Genomic DNA, 17,493 nt, shown 5'->3' with positions numbered 1-17,493 from the left:
GAGTAAACCTCTATATATGGGCGCGCTCTCTACCAACCGAGCTATCCAGGCGCCCGAATAATAAGGTATTTAAACATTTCAAATGGAGAAACTTCAGAGCAGGCAGATCATAAAGAACATTTCCCATGCTGGTGGCAAATTGCCCTTTTGTTGCCCTTGCCCAGAATGACAAGAGAGCCATCATTTAGATTGAAATGTTTTAAAGCATGCAAGCTTCAACTAATTAGGACAAAAACTATCAAATGATACACTTGATATCTTAAGAACCATAAATCCCACAGGCAAGAAAGTTGATTTTCCATATTTTGACAATGCATAGGCTGTCAACTACAGAAGAGTAATGTTTGTTCCTTTTCTGTTGTCACATTTATAGTACACAGAGGCGTCGTTAGGCCTGGGCGTCCCCGGCTTCAGCCCAGAATGTTTTATGAATAGCCCCGGCTTTCTTTCTTTCTTTCTTTCTTTCACATTTCAGCAACAGGGCAATTCAAAGTGCTTTACATAAAACATTAAAGAGCAGTTCGAGAACGATTAAAAAAAAAAACAAACAGACCCTGTAGAGATCTGAGGAGCAGTCAACCATAGTCCTCATAAATCCACCAGAGTTTAGAATTCCAACACAAAGAAAACCAAAGGCACTCTAGCAATCCCGGAAGTGGAACGTTGTGAATATAGACTCTACATATGCTAATAAGACTGTTTTTTTTTTTTTTAAAGAAATACAAGAGTCTGAGCTGAAGTTATTTAAACCATTTATGAATGTTTTAATTGGCCGAGGATTTGCTGAATGATAAAATGAAATGAACCATATGAAGCCATAGCTTTATGGTACTAAACATTAAATGAGGTTTTAGTCCCTTTCAGACATTCACATCTTGTTCAACCCTCTGAAGACACCACTACAGTTTAATGAAATACCATTTCTTATGCAGAACGAAATAAAATCAACCATGGAATACTGCAAATGCTTATTTTAAGCTGTAAGTTAGCCATAAATGTTACAGACCCCATGTCTAAGGGCCTTTTTAAGGCTCTCGTGGTATTTCTGGCTCCACCTGGTGGAGTTGATAAATGAATACATTCAATCAGTTCCAGAATGATGATTGTTCTCAGAGAACATGGAATGAATCCCTCAACCTTCTTGGTAATTGTAATGCTCTTGGCAGAATGTGAATTGAATGTGTGCCTATAAAGACTGAGTGCTGATATGAACAGAGAACACACTGTAAAGGTATGTATTAGTAGGCAGGTTGGCCCCAGCTCTAGGCCTTTGATATCAAGTACAAGAGCTGTACAGGTACAAGTGCCACAACATAAAGCATACAGGTGCCTGGCACTCTATAGCAACCATGATTGCTCAAGAGTGGAGGCTGTGCACCAAATTAGAAGCTAAAGGGTTATTTTGTAGTTGCAGCCTGTGTTTCTCCTGCCCACCATCTGATCATCCTCTGCCAAAGAAGACAGAGTCCTCCCATCTGCACAAATACAACGGTGCAGTTTTTCTTCCCCCTCACTGAGCACTGACTAGGTTGAGTTATGGTCTCGCATCAGCCCGCCAGCTTTATTTATGCATACGTGTCTGCAGATTCCTGATTCCTGTGCTTTCTGGGTTTCATCTAAACCAGTTAGTCAAGGACAACTTTTGTACTCTCCTGCAGTGAGGGAAAGGAGCAGAAAGCCTTGAATGTCTGTATACACCAGCACTTAGGAAGTCAGACCATTTTTTTTTCTCTGCATTAAGTTTGAAGGAGTGACTGTGCCAAATGCTATCAGTATCCCAATTTTTACACTTGGTGGGTGGTACAATTTGGTAGACACAAAGAGGCATATACATGCCAGCAAAACCTTTTGAACCTTTGTGTTATTTAAATACATATTTTACCTTGCATGCAATGTGCACATTTCGCTCAATGTGTGCTCTATTGAACCACAAACATTTTGCAGCTATTCCAACAAGTCCAACACAACGTGAAGAGAACCAATTATTCTGTTATCTTGCTAATCATTTCCTTAGAAGTAAAAGCACCAGTGTATTAAATTAATAAATTAATTTACAAAATAATGCCAGCAGGGTGGTGTGCCTTGTTGAAAATTTAGTTGGACAATAAATACTGAGCAGCATAGACAGTGTTTTCCATGCAATGCAAAAACAATGACTTTGGCCTTGCTACTCTTAACGAAATACAAAATAAAGTGCATAAACTCAATAAAGCATGAATTGACAGCAATTAAGAGATGTTTCAGTGACGCATTCTATACTGACTGTACATAATGTCACCAACATCCCTATACAGAGTTTGAGTGTGTGTATCTCTGAACAGACTGTTGAGGTGATTAAGATGTGTGTATGTATGTACGTATTTACTGGTCTTACCTCAGCCACTCTTAAAATGATAGGATGCTTAGGGAGAGGCTACAATTTGTTGCCAGTAAGCAGTAATACAATGTAAAATGTTGACATGTACATGTCAGTAATTACAGCAAACTTACTTACTAAATATAATCAGCTCTACAAGTAATACAAAAAACCCTACCCAGTTACAGAATTGGTAGGCCAACTTCTGCAATAGCTTATCTCTGGTTTTCTTTTTGTTCAGCTGTACACCTTAAGAGCCTGCATCATTATCTGGCTGGGGCAGCAAGTCTTCAGCACCATCGGCTGCCTTAGCAAAGTAAGTAGGGAGACCATAGACTGTGGGACACCGTGTCTGTCTACTTCTGTCAGCCAAGAGGTATTTAATAGCATATCATTGTAAATAGATGGTTCCACATTGAACACATGAGATTGTGCATATGTTTGTTGGAATGCCTGTGGGCATAATATGACCTAAAACAGGAGAACGAGTAGAAAGGTCTGCAATGTCAATATGCTGTTCTTCAATTTACTTCCCTCTCACCCTAATAGCAGCAGGGGAATAGAGCACATACATGTTTCAGGTCTCAGCTTTTGTATGGCACTAAGGGATTCTCAACATTTATACTTGGAGTTCTATAAAATCAATCACATCATTAGGCTACCTCCACAGAGACAAAAAAGTAGAGCCATAGAGGCCAACCTAGTGCATCAAGCTCATGTAGTGCTATTTATGACTTAGCCTGGTCTCCAATATCTCAATGATCTAAAGCATGCATTTGTACCAATGCCATGAATGAAGTGGGAAAACAAGTAGAGGAAACATGCAAGGTCAAAATCATCATTAAGGCCAGTGGGGGACACTAAATATGAACAGTGCAGCCAATACAATATTTTGTCTAGTTTCAGTGTCTCCCTCTCGCCTATAGGGGCTTTCAATCCCAGTGCATTTATGATTATGTCTAGAAATAGGTAATGTAAAACCTTGTCTACATAGCAAATTTTCAGCTTACTAATCCTCAAACCTCATTAAGTGAAGTGTAATATAGGCTGTGCCTCTACATGAAATTAGTTTTTTTGTATTCGCACTGGCAGGGAAATATACATTCTTTAAGGACATGTTTAATCAACAGTGTAGTTTCTGCTCTTTTAATGTCTGTGTCCAAGAATATATGTGAGAAAAAGCTCTAGAGCATTAAGTGCCCCTTCATCAGTGCCATATACTAAGAGGGCTGGGACCTGAAAAATACAGTATGTGTGTGCTCTATTCCCCTGCTGTAATTAAGATAGACAGAAAATAAAGAGTGCACACCCTCATATTCCTTTTCATGTTCGAGGCCAATGTCTACAAACCTGTGCTAACAAAATCTGCTGGGAGAGCATAGTGACAAGCTTTTACTCAATTCAATAAATATGGCCTAAAAAAGCACCCAGTTGTACCATTACCATCCATCCATTTACTTTCTTTACTCACTTATTCTCATTCGGAGTCCTAGAGGGCACCATTACTGCACTGAAATTTAAAAAAAGTACTGCCTGTACTGTTACTCATTCCTCCATTTTAAATATACATTTTAAATTAACTTCATTTATCGTACTATCATAACAGTGTCTTTGGCTTCTTAGTTTTCTTAACTGAAAACTGAACCATTTGTTGTCTTTATTTTCTCTACAGCAAAATAAATTCAGTTAGATATGTTTTGTCAAAATAATGTCAGTGTTGAAGTCGGACACAAATAAAATATGTTTTCGCCTATTTCAATTGCTGCGGTCATCCTACAGTCAAAGAGTTCAAACAATAACTGTTGGATGAAATAGTGTTTTCTTCTGTCATATGTTCTCTTTTTATTTTCTGAGAAACATTTATAACACGCTCTCTGGCTACCTGTTTAAAAGGCAGTACAGAAATGTGCACACAATTTTACTTACTACCATTCTGGAAATTGGACCCAGAACACTTACAGATTACTAGTGTTAACGATTAGGATATAACTGTATTGTTAAAAAGTCAAGTATTTAGCCACTTCACATTTTGTTTGGACTTAACATCACAACTAACCATATTGCAAACTGTGATACTAAGTTTTCGAAATTTGGTATATACTTTAACATTCCAGGCATAAATTGATTTCCATTAATTTTTATGCAATATAAAAATTTACAATCTGCAGTAACTTCTTCCAAAGTTACATTGGGCAATGGCTGCCTGGAACTCTATGGAAAAAAACAAAAACAAATTATGGATTTTTAACCTTTTTTTTATTATTATTTTTAGCAATAGTCAGGTGTTGCATTGAACGAGTCAACCTTGTGTTCTGTAAATGATTTCAGTAAAAATCTAAATAAATAAACGACAGATGAAAGGCGATGATGACGTTACATCCTGTCAGTGTAGTTTTGACATCCGGAAGGTGGGGCTTTTGTTGCAGGAGCGGTTTGCTTTTGGAGAACCAATGCCCCGAAATGCTCTATTAATGCAGTCATCAAGATAACATCAACCGAGGGCAGAAATACAAATCCTGCTTTGGTAAGGCTTCAGAAATTTCTTAATGGAGTGGAATAACTGGGTGTTTTCTTACACGGCTGTGTAAGAAAAGAGTAACAAAGTACCACACCTGTTTTAATGAAGGACGAGCGACCAATGGACCCAGAGGGGCGACCGCTTAAAACAAGATGCGTTCAAATAAACTCCTAATTGGATTTCGTTAACTAGCTAACTAGTTTCAATGGCTGCTTTAGTGGCGTAGTGTGGATGTCATATATGCCTATGTTAAATTGGTATAACGCTAACATTAGACGTCATGTTCATAATCGCTGGCAAGTAATCTTTAGGTTAGCTAGCGGTTTAGTTATCAGTGATGTGGACAAGATTTGCATTAATTTTGTGGGCACTCCGTCTATGTGCTTTATTTTTTAATAATTGATGAGAGCGAATATGCTTAATGTGTTTGCATTAATTTAATAAACGTTGTGGTGCTCATGTATGTTGTTTAGCAAAAACGGTAGTCGTATTACCAAAGTCCATGTTTATGAGCTTTTGTGTTGATGGTCAGCTGACTTTAGACACTAGATTTAGCTCTGCTAGCGTTAAGTTACCTTATGTCTAAAATTAGCTGTTGTAAAGTAGCTATATTCCCGTCAATAATTATCCCAGCGAGTTTGTGCTGAAAAGTTTTTCCATTGAGAAGATGACACACCCAAGCTGGCTCATGGTTTCTTCAGCTAACGTTGTTATGATCCTAACTGTCAGCAGAAAAACAGCGTGACAGAGTATTTTTCCACTACACCATTTGGGCATGTATTAGTTTATTCTATGGGGTCTAATGCAGCTAGGTATTGTCACATATTATTTCCTCTATGACCAATCTACTGAATGAAGAGTTTTTTTATTATTTTAATTTTCTTGTGGGCCTATTAAAACCCAGTTAAGAGGGACCTCTGTTGATCCCTGTGTTACAGTAAAAGTCATTTGTGCCAAACTACTACTTTTTTTTTTTGTGAAGGCAGAGGATGTTATATTGGTTCTGGATAACCAATGTGCATTTGGTGTTGAGCAGTGACTGTTGTTTTTACTGATGCCTGTAACGTTTTCAACTCTTATCAAACTTTTTTGTTTGCGGAGACAGGTTGAGGGGATTATGGATAGGATAGTGTTGGGAAAGCAACACACACTTATTCCATCTCATTAATAATAATAATACTTTTTGGTATCAGGGGAAAGTGACAAATATAATTCATCATCCAGTTTCATGTGTCTCAAGGGTGACTAAGGCCTAGTTTAGACAACCTAAAAAATACTTAAACAAGCTGTTTAATCATCCCTGTTCCATAGTCAGTATAAATACAGGATTTTGTGGTTCAGAGATGCTTTAGGGATGTGCTCTACTCCACATTTGTCCAATTATTTTGTTGATACATGCAGTTAAAGAATGGGCCTAATCGATCACTCAGTCAGTATTGGTTGGCTTCTGTCTGAGGCTATACGTTATACCTCTAGCTAAGGCAATATTATCCATAACCAAGACCAGTTTTTTGTTGACAGATTCCACAGTATTGAGACATTGGCTTTCACTAATGTGACCCAAAGCAATCACTTGCTACACGGAAGGGAAAAAAAATACAATAATTAATTCTCCAAAAAAAAGGGTTGAAAACAGAGATGTTCCGATACCGATGCCGGTATCGGCTCCGATACTGCCTAAAATGCTGGTATCGGGAAGTACTGGAGTTTATGCACCGATCCGATACCACGTAATAAAGCCCTAAAGAAAAAATACGTTAAAGTAGTTTATTTATGTTCTTTTTCCATTATAACTGACTGTCAAACTGGATAATAAAAGAACGTTCTGTGGCATTCATGTTTCACAAAGAGTTTAACCTGAGCCAGATCGACAACAAAGATAGAAATAATATCACATCCATACAGGGATAGTAGTATACAGTTCTTAAAACATAATAAAATATATGACACGCTGGTATTGGATCGGTACTCAGTATCGGCCGATACGCAAGTTCAGGTATCGGAATCGGTATCTGGAAGCAAAAAATGGTATCGGACCATCTCTAGTTGAAAATAAAGTAAAAGAACACTCCTCATTATCTAAGGCTGAAAACTTGCTAGCTGAGAATCACTGCCAATCTAGACCCCATAGAATAAACAACTTATTCAAATTACAAATTGTTGTCAATGAAACTGAAAATCAAATGTGTAAAAAGCTGCAGTATATTAAAATGAAAAGGTAAAGGTGTCTTATAGTGTGTGGATTACTTATTGATTATTCTCTTTTTGTCTTGTAATTTGAAGTTTGTTAAGATAACATTTTAAACCACTGATCTGCTTGGGGCCTCTCAACATGTCTGAATAATTATAGTGTGTCTTGTGGTGGAGTTTGAGGTAAACATTGAATCTCAGACTACACAAAAGTTGAATCTGTCTAAACCTTTTTCCGCAGTTTTATTTATTTTTTTTGCGTTTTTTTTTTCGGCAGCCCCTAGCCTGGCTCCGCCCTCCTACGTACTTCCGCTCAATTTTCATTTTCCTTCAGTACACATCTGGGTTTGCGGTATATTCTTGGGTTTTCTCCGGCCAAATCTTTACCGTTCCAATCAGCCAACAGAGGGAGTGGCTGAGAACGATGACGTTGAGGTGATGTCGTGGCCCTCCTCCCCACAGGGTTCGGGAATAGTTAGATTTTCCAGCTCGCCCTGTTAGTGGTGAAGGAGTTGGTTAAGGCTAACGCTAGCAATGCTAAGCCTACGTCACGAGCAAACGTTAGCGATTGGTTATGGCAGATCCATAATGGCTCTGGGCATATCCAATAGTTTTGAACTTCAACAGAGTACCCGCCTTCAAGGAAGTTAACACTTGTCAATGGAGAGAGGCCAGACTCTGTACAAATGAAATGTACGAGAGCCTGGTAGGACCAGCCGCAGCCTGAATGCACTACCCCCAATCAAATGAATGGGAAGACAGCTGCAGGCTATGTGAACCCGGCCTTATGCATAAGACCACAGTGTTGCTCACTGCAACTTTGCTCTGCAAATAGAGCTGGGCAATGTATCAATATTATATCGATATCGTGACATGAGACTAGACATCGTCTTAGATATCGTAATATTGTAATATGACTATAATAAGTGTTGTGTTTTCCTGGTTTTAAAAGCTGATGTCATTTTCTGAACTTACCAGTCTGTTGTAACTGTTCCATTATTTGCCTTTACCTACTCAGTCATTATGTCAACATTACTGATGATTATTTATCAAAAATCTCTTTGTGTCATACTATGAGATTTGAGATAATAGTCAACACTACAATATCGTTGCGGTATCGATATCGAGGTATTTGGTCAAACATATCGTGATATTTGATTTTCTCCATATCACACAGCCCTATCTGCAAAACGTAAAAAACGCGCTCAATCCCAAAGGTCATAGCAGCTAGTCAAAAGCTGTTCCGTGTGAGGTCTTCCACAATTCCACGCCTGAGTGTGTCCCCAGGTTAAGTTTGTTGAAGGGTTAAACCTGTGAGTTAAGTTCAAGTCGACCAGTCAGCAAGTGTCACTGAATATCAGTTAACACGTCTTGTATGACATGCAGTCAACCCACTCAGAAAACAACCCTATGAGCACAATGCTGATTCCAGCGCAATCATAGCATGCTTAGGGAAATCAATTCAGGAATTGTTTTTTAGTCTTGTATGGCTCAGTCAGTATCCTCCAGGCTTTTTTTATTAAATCTGCTGCAGATGGTTTTGTTTTGGAACTATTGATGGCTGAGTGTTTAGTGTTTTTCCCACCATAGCATATAATTACTTAATTACGTTAAAATGTTCAGAAAACAACATTTAGACTTAGAATTAATGAACAAAGAAAAAAACTAATGAAATAATGTAAGTCCATGTCTTGATTGGCATTGACCAACAATGTAGCCGCTCAATGTAAACAGCGCAGCTGGATTGTGATTCTAATTTTGGCATAGATTGATTTCTGCATAGTTGTAGACTGTTGCAAGCAAATGACATTAGAGGTGGAAAAAGGTCTTGTAATTGAAACTTAGCTGGCCTTGCATTCCTCCTCTTTCTCTGTTAAAACTGTCTGTCTGGATGTTTATCCCTGTAGTTCCGAACATGCTATTTTTTTACTTGAATGTTTTTCTTAATGCTAATCCCTCCGGTTCTTTCCTATTACTGCGATTTATCAGACAAGCATTTTCTGCAAGACTTAATTTCCCTCATTTTGGACTTAACCTGGTTATCAAATGGCTCCATCTGCTTTTCTGATCTTTCTTTTTCATTTTCTGATGAGGTTCCCCAATAGGTTTCTTGGTGTGTATTAGGACAGGAGTCAGAAAACCATCAGCTAATGATGTTGGCAGTGGAAATGGAGTGAATGGGCAGTAAACTGGTGTAAGATTTAATTTTTTTTATTTCACTGGACTTGGAAAGTGAGTGATCATGTGCTGGAGATAGTGATGTAGCATAGCTAGCCGCCATCAATTGTCTGCTTTTTGTCAGCAGGGAGGAAGGAATGTCAGTTACTATATGAACCATGCCTGAGGAATTAAAATGTCCATTTGGCCAGTGCAGAATATGCAGCAGGGAGCTGTCATTAACTGGGGATCCCGACAACAATCCCAATAGTAATCTGACGAAATATATGCTGTAAAGCATTTCTTGCTACACCGATACATAAGAGAATTATTTCAACCCCCTCTTGTTTACTTCAGTAAAAATACCTCGGAAAATAGGAAGAATTAGATCCAATTGTCTATGAAGGTTTGACAATGTGCTTTTTACTGGGAATTCCCAACTCCTTTTTTAGGATATGTAAATCGGACAATTGTTTGAGTGAGTGATTTTCCCCCTCCTTGTTTGGCAATGTAGATAGCATGCTAACATGATTAAAGCATGTTAATATCCAGAGCATGATGAACTGAGTTTGCCATGCATTGTATGATGCACATAATGTTAATTTTGTAGAGGATATGTGCAGAGTGGAGAGATCCCTTTCATCACTCGCACACTTCACTCAGCCTCTTTTTCCTCCACTCTGCTCCACTGCTGAAAAGCAGAGTGAGGTTGACTCTCTAAGCTTTTCCAAATAATACAGAAAGCACCAAGGAGCGAGGTTTACAGGCAGGCACCATTGGCCCTATGAACACATCTGAGCTGTGAGGGAGAGGGATACTGGGTGGTTTTAGGTAGATTTTGACCATGATGATGAAACTGTGATAGCACCGCAGGCCCCAAGCATAGTGTAGGTGGTATGTAACTGAGCCTATTTTTCTCTCAAGCAAATGAAAATAATATATAGCAAGATGGAGGTAAGTAGTGGGCGGTTGGTAGTTTCTCAGCAGGAACAAACAGATTTCTTTGTGAATGCATGCCGAGATCTGACACTTTCTTTCCATGAACCCAGAACCAATCCAGTGGAATGCTTAAGTAATGGGAATCATCAGGGTCGGCTGTTGTGTTTTATAGACCCAAAAAAGCTTATGCATCACAATATCAACGTGTACTGTATGCATTTGCTTCATACAGTACCACAACATATGGGATTAGTGAAGACTGCACTACATTTTCACCTTGACGATGGTTTCCACATGAATAAGAAAGGGGGACCTTTAGAATAGAGATGTATTAGCTCTGTTAGTGTTTCTGAAGTAGGAAGGATTGTACCACAGAGAGGATTTAGTTCCCCGCTGCCCGGTTTCGTCAAAGGCTCCTCTGTGCACTGTCCTGGCCAAGGGTTGTTAGTATGCATCGTGGGGTGCTTTTTGAGAACTTCCTCTTTTCTGCATACCGTCTTTTCAAGTAGGCCAAATCTTTTTCCTGATCTCAACTGACAGTGACCGTAGTAACTGCCGTATCTTGACTAAACACATTTCTGTGATCCCTCCGTTCGCTTTGTTTGCTGTTAAATGGTGCAACATTGGTTGCTCTGTGATAAACAAACCTTAGGATCTTGAATCCCAGTTGCTGTGTGTTACAGAACACCCCTTCTTACAGAAACCTCATGACTGAGGTGACTCACCAGGTTGTATTGTTTTCTCCACAGTGCGCGTGATTATGACTAGTTAGATAGGTCTATGTCCAGAATCAAGGGGGCCAGTCCCCCCTTCACATTGGTTGGAGTACTGATTATTAACATGTTCAGTCTAGGAGCAGTAGAAGTTGGATGAGACACAGTTAGACACACTATTATTCATAGCATCAGTGCAACATTGCAGTGTTTCAATTCAACAGCACCTACTCTAGGCCACCTCACAATGTTTGGGTTGACTCATTTGATCCACTGATGAGAGAAACAGCCGGACTGAGCTCAGTTTGTTCTCAGAAGTTTGTGGGTTGTTTTTGGGCCAGAAAAGCCCCTGCTTTCTCCATCGGATGGGGAGAGGAAATCCCCTTACCTCTGTGACCTCAGGAATGCTGAAAGAGAGAGTGTCATCAGGCTGTCTGCAACTGTGGCAATATCTTGAATACACACACACACACACACACACACACACACACTTATTCTACTTCACTTAGAGTGGAATCTAGGCACCTAAGCAGATGACGTTTAATTTAAATCACTATATTAACACTTGGTTTGTCTGTATCAGTTAAACGCCTAGCTCCTGCACATGGGGAAGAGCATTTCTTTTAGTTTTTACTTTTAGTATCTGTAGTCATGGCAAACCTTGGAGCATACATGCTCAAGTGTTGAGATGAGCAGGAAGGGAATACTGGGCCATTCTCCAAAGGGACTCTTAATGAATTCCTGTAGCCCACACTGCACTGGTGTCATCTATATTTCAGGAGCCTAGCAACCAGAGTGTTCTGTACCCCTCCTCCATAACCTTACACCCCTTTTTAAAAAGGACCCGCACCAAGCAGACTCCAGTTCCATATCTGGGTCAGGCCTAAATATGAATTCCTCTTTTGCCAATGCCCTCCATTATAACGCTGCATGCAATGTGGTGAACTGCAGCTGGTGGAATTATGGTGGCGCCCCTGCCCTAAGGTCTGAACTTCCTTTTGGAAAAGTTGCACTAAGCACTTTTTTGCTAAGCATACATTTTTGCCTCTTCAGTTGATTAACTGTGGTTGCTTTATTCACAGCATCGGGATTTGTGTGTATACATGCACGCAGGGAAGTAGGTTATAGGTAAATAATTTAGATAGTGACCCCTTTGTGTAATTGCTTGAGTTTGGCATTGGTTCCTTCTGAAGGTGTGTAAGTGTGTGTGTGTGTGGGTGGGTGGGTGGGTGGATATCCTTCCTATGAACTCTTTCACTGGCCTGGTTACTGATAACAAAGACAGGAAGAGCACAGGTCAGACTTCCTTGTCGGGGAGAGTGGAACCATGGTGCCACATCATTAGTATCCACAGCTGTCAAACTATAGCTGGCATACTGAAGTGTAGGTTAATTTAATGCAAACCACATGTTCCCCTCTGCTTTTGTACATTGCAAGAACGTGCAAAAGCTCACATGCACAACTGCACATTTATGTAGAAATTGTTTCTATTGTATCTATTTTCACACCAGAAGTTTTTGATTTTCATTTGAAACAACTATGGAAATTGTACAGGGCTTGTACCTGGTTTCTGTGGGGTTGTGACATTATCTGTACATTTATAATGAAAACCGCAATGTAAAAACGCACAAATCACCGGAGTTGGAGCTATGCGTTATTTTTCCATCAGCGTGAATGTCTTCTCTCCTCTGCCTTGTCTGGTTAACTCTCAGTGCACACTTGTCTCGCTGTATGAGCTGAAGTGAAATGTTTATGTTAGGGAGGAGCAGATTGTGAATAATGCTATGAATCAGCTCATTGCTCCCATTAGTGTGACATCCCCAAAGGAGGGACTCAGACATTTTGGTGGGATGATAGTGGGAAAGAAGGTAAAGAAAAAAGAGGCTGGTTCCTGTGATGTGACAGCAACAGTATAAAGTCATGTGACAGACTGACTTTCAGGATAATTAGTCAAAGGGTCTGTCACAACCCTTGCTCTATTGCTTCTCTGCTCAACATGACAATCTGTATATTTATATAATGTGACCTAATCATCAGATGCTCAACTGTTTATTTGACTGTTCATAGTTGGTAGGGAAAGGACTAAATGGGTGTTGGGTTACTGACCTATACAGCACAATAACCAAGGGTGGAGCCCAGATAACAACAGCGAGTGCTGACACCTACAACTCTGAGTTCAGGATTTGCCAAAGACTGATGCAAGCTGAACGTCATTCATATTAATTAGACAGAAGGCAGTAGAATTGTCAGTAGCTTCAGTCATGGGCTTGGACGTCTGTTGTGTCCTAAGAAGAACGCAGGATATTAGCTGTTTGGTTGCTCTCCCAGACAACGCCTCAGTGGGCTAAGATGCATCCTATAACAGGGAAGTACAGGATTTTAACACCCCCCCATTTTTTGTCATTCACGTACATCTATTGACCATTACATTGAAAGGCAAAATGCCAGACCGTGTCTCTGAAGGATTAATTGATCATTAAAAAGCCCTTCAATGGCTTTGTTAATGGCCGTTATAATGCGGTGTACCATTCCAGTCGAACTCGGGATGCAAAGTATTGAAGTTTTTGCCAATATCCAATCATTGTTTATGATAATGTCTGCTGATACATCTATAAATATTCTTAATTTCTTTGCAATACGATCACAGGTCAAATTCCTACAAGATATAAAAGCCAAAATAGCTCTTGTAGTATGGGTGAAGTATTCTGCCAATAGACAGCGACTGATGGCATATTGATAACTTGTTTTGACTTGTCTTCTAATGAATCTGTGCACATGTGACACTCTTGATATAATCTATCTAAAGGCTGTGCAGGTTAAGACATGGCAGGCAGGCAATTACAACTTAGTCAATTTGCACTGTGTTGGAAGTTGTGTCTGACAGAGATAAAAGATATGGAAGTCAGGTGAAAGCAATCAACTCTGAGCTTTCACCTTCTGAGGACAGGGCCCATATAGTGCAGATAGATGGCCCGTGGCATCTCCCTTCTTTTTTAACGAGGTTAGCACATGATGCCCTATTTTAATGCATTCCTAAATACCGCCTCGCAATGGAGAATGATGGCTTCATTACTTCTGATCAGCTGCAACGGCCTTTTGATGGCGATTTTTATAAAGTTCTACGATTCATGAGTAGGCTATTTGGCCCTTTTAATGGGAAGGGTGGGGGTTAGGATTCAAGATTTGTTGGAGCAAAGCCTAGTGCCTTGGCACAGCAAGTTACTGTCGTAGTGAAAGCTGTTAAGTAACAACTGTCCTCTGTCCACGAACTTGTGTTCTCTCTGTGTGAAGGTTATTTTCTGTACATATCTATGTTTCCACTCTTGTCATTCACAGGTTGTGTCAGAGAGTATCTGGGTGCAGAGGAAGTGTATGCGTGGGTGTGTGTGCGCATGTGTGTGAGTGTTAAAGAAACACACAGAAGAATCCAGTGATGGCTACCGGTAAAAGTAAAAACCAGAGCTCTCTGGCACTGCACAAGGTGATAATGGTGGGCAGTGGGGGTGTGGGGAAGTCAGCCCTCACCCTGCAGTTCATGTATGATGAGGTGAGTCCACACAGCCCTATAAACAGCTTACAATTGCTATATAGTAGATAGAGAAGTATGGCTTTTAACAGTAAGTTCAGTTAACAAGCACCTCTTTGTCTAACCAGTTCACTTTTTTATTGTGTATCCAATGTTATATTCCCCCTTAATACTTCTACTGCCAGCAATACACAACTCTCTCCCTAAAGCACCAGCTGCAAAACTCTTGCTGTGTCTCATCCAATCTAATCTAGACATCACATATTTGCTAAACATGTTGACTGGGTCAGCACTTCCTCTAAAAGCTTCAAATGTAAAGCAATGGTTTGTTAGACAGAATCATCTGAGAAGCTGTCATTGGAAACGTTTGGAAAAGGGCAGGCACTTTCAAAAAAATACCTGGCAGACGATTGGATGAACCATCTCTCTATCATGTCCGCCATTGTTGTTTTGGGGTTGCTTAACAGATTCTTGTAAAAAGGACACTTTTCTTTAGTCCACTGCTTGCTTGACCACCGTGTTGTTTACTGTAACACCAACACTCAATTGAGGTCAGAGATGGTCATGTACCAAGCAGCATAACAGCAGTCTTCTGTCTGATCCTGTCCATTACATTGCTTAGCTAGGCTTCCATTTTAACCACGGTAGCTGTCTACAAATAACTGCTCATGCTTTTCCGATGCTCTATGCATGTAAATACTACTTGTGGCATGTTTTACGCTTTAAAATCTCCAATGGAATGCATCTTTTCATCCCCAGTTTGTGGAGGACTACGAGCCCACTAAGGCAGACAGCTACAGGAAGAAGGTGGTTCTGGATGGGGAGGAGGTCCAGATCGACATTCTGGACACAGCCGGCCAGGAGGACTACGCTGCCATCAGGGACAACTATTTTCGCAGCGGGGAGGGCTTCCTGTTGGTCTTCTCCATCACAGAGCATGAGTCATTCACTGCCACTGTGGAGTTCAGGTACTCTATCCTGCCTACATCTGTTTGTGTATGGGACTGAAAACATGTAAATGGTGCTACCTTAGGCTGCAATGGGTATTGGCCTTTAGTAATTAAAAATATCAGCCTGTACATGTTGACTGGTGCTAGGGATGTAATGATGCATCGTGAATCGGTTAAACATCGATTTAAATGTGTAAAGGTTACAACCGGTTGAGATGAAAAATGAATCGCAACGCAATTTATAAACAGCCTAGGGCGTGACGCTTGTTACCATACAGCAGGTAACGTTAGCCTACCGTTAGCTAGTAACATTAGCTGGCTTAAAAACGGTTAAAATGCTGACAGCTAAAAGGTGTAGCGTGACTGTATTTCACTGGAAAGGATTCCAACACGTACAATAGTCTGCAGCTAAAGACACAGAGGAGACTTGCTGCACTTGCGACAGCATGGACACTTCTGCTGTCGGATACACAACAGTGACGGGTGTGTTAGTGTTGCGTTTGGGTCCTGCTCTGTAAGCCTGTGTTGCATTCAATCTCAAAAATACCTTTCTGCCATCTAGTGTTGCTCCTTTTTGTCGTTAAACAGCAAGTGACTGTAACAATTGTGGAAGGAACACCGTGGAGCATTTTTGACGACGGGCATGCCAAAAAACGATGGTTTAAACAAAAAATAATTTACAAAATACCCTGACTGGCACCTATACTGATCTCGCTAACCAGCTCATAGGGCTGAGAGGTTTAGTTTATCAGGACATCTGTAAAACCTTTATTAAATGGACTGGTTTTATTATGTTAGATTTTATCACGATCAAAAGACAATCACTTATTTACACAATGGAAACTGGTGGGGGAAAAAATGCATCTCTCCTGTGCCGGCAGGGAGCAGATCTTGCGGGTGAAGGCGGAAGAGGACAAGATCCCTCTCCTTGTGGTGGGGAACAAGTCAGACCTGGAGGAGCGTCGGCAGGTATCTGTGGACGAGGCCCGAGGCAAGGCCGAGGAGTGGGGCGTCCAGTATGTCGAGACATCAGCCAAAACCAGAGCCAATGTTGACAAGGTGTGTCCACACACACGTCACACCCAGTAAATTACTATAAATTTAATGAATTTTCAAATATAGGATATTCATTGTATCATAGAGTTAAGAAGTGTTCTTTCTTTTTTTTTTCTCCCTAGGTATTTTTTGACCTGATGCGTGAGGTACGAGGCAAGAAAATGTCAGAAAACAAAGACAAAAACGGAAAGGGAAAGAACAAGAAGAACAAGAAGAGCTTCAAAGAAAGATGCTGTTTACTTTGAACTCTTCATGGACCACAACAGCAACCCACAATAAATCTGTTAAGTTGGTGAACAAAGCAGAGAGTCCTTGCCATTGTCATTCAAATGAAATTTGATATTTTTTTAAATAGCTGGTTTTAGATAATTGTTTCATCTTAACCACATTTTTTTTGTTTGTTTTTAATGAATGACATCTGAGTTTCTGTTTTATTGGAAGATAACCACTGTTGTGACTGTGACTTGATGGCTCATAGTAAGCCAATGACCAAACTGCCACTGACACTAACTCTGCTGCTCAAGACATTCTCCACTGTTAAACTTAGCGATTATACTGCCTTTGACTTTGGTTCAGTGTATTTTACACCAGAATTTTTTCTTTTTTTCCAAGTAAACAGTGCTCTTAATTTCTTCACCTGCTCTTTATCTTACCTGCATACTTCTTAAGTCTGTTAGTATAGACCCCTATGTTCATCAATTTACAAGGAACTCTAATGCTGCTGTCTGTCTAATTTGTGATAATTTAGTTCATGTCTATTGAAGATGTTGGCCTCATTCATCCATCTATCCAGACTCTGATCTGTATGACTTCAGAGCATGTTTGGAATAGCTGGATGTTTAATTTTCGAGCCCTTGAGGCTGCTGTTGTTGTTGTTGTTTTTTTTTGTTTTTTAGTTCCTCCAAGGATTTGTGATTTTCTGACTACAGAAGAATCAGTGGAATCAGATGACTTGTTATCAAACAGGGTTATTTGATTTCACTGTTAAAAAGCCTGACATGATTGCTGCAGTTTTTCAGGCGGACTGCAGCTTCATGTAGACATTTTAACATTTGTTAGACATTTTCAGGCTGTGAAAAGAAGGTTGT

General features: G+C 40.0%; 1 protein-coding gene across 1 annotated transcript; it reads left to right on the top strand.

Annotated features, from left to right (window-relative positions):
* The first annotated feature begins 4,753 nt into the window (after positions 1-4,753).
* On the top strand, positions 4,754-17,285 carry LOC144525066 (ras-related protein Ral-B). Its single transcript, XM_078261552.1, has 5 exons — positions 4,754-4,880; positions 14,210-14,420; positions 15,159-15,367; positions 16,231-16,408; positions 16,528-17,285. The coding sequence occupies exons 2-5, from the start codon at positions 14,307-14,309 to the stop codon at positions 16,648-16,650; spliced, it is 624 nt and encodes a 207-aa protein (XP_078117678.1). The 5' UTR covers positions 4,754-4,880; positions 14,210-14,306; the 3' UTR covers positions 16,651-17,285.
* Positions 17,286-17,493: the final 208 nt, after the last annotated feature.

This window comes from Sander vitreus, chromosome 11 (genome assembly GCF_031162955.1).
Source record: "Sander vitreus isolate 19-12246 chromosome 11, sanVit1, whole genome shotgun sequence".
Taxonomy (NCBI): Eukaryota; Metazoa; Chordata; class Actinopteri; order Perciformes; family Percidae; genus Sander; species Sander vitreus.
This window is presented reverse-complemented; position numbering and strand designations above follow the sequence as displayed.

Bases quoted from the DNA above. Each gene is read 5' to 3' on its own strand.
- LOC144525066 (XM_078261552.1), top strand. From the start codon at position 14,307: ATGGCTACCGGTAAAAGTAAAAACCAGAGCTCTCTGGCACTGCACAAG. The intron at 15,368-16,230 runs GTACTCTATCCT...CTGTGCCGGCAG, and splicing joins ACTGCCACTGTGGAGTTCAG to GGAGCAGATCTTGCGGGTGA. The intron at 16,409-16,527 runs GTGTGTCCACAC...TTTTCTCCCTAG, and splicing joins CCAGAGCCAATGTTGACAAG to GTATTTTTTGACCTGATGCG.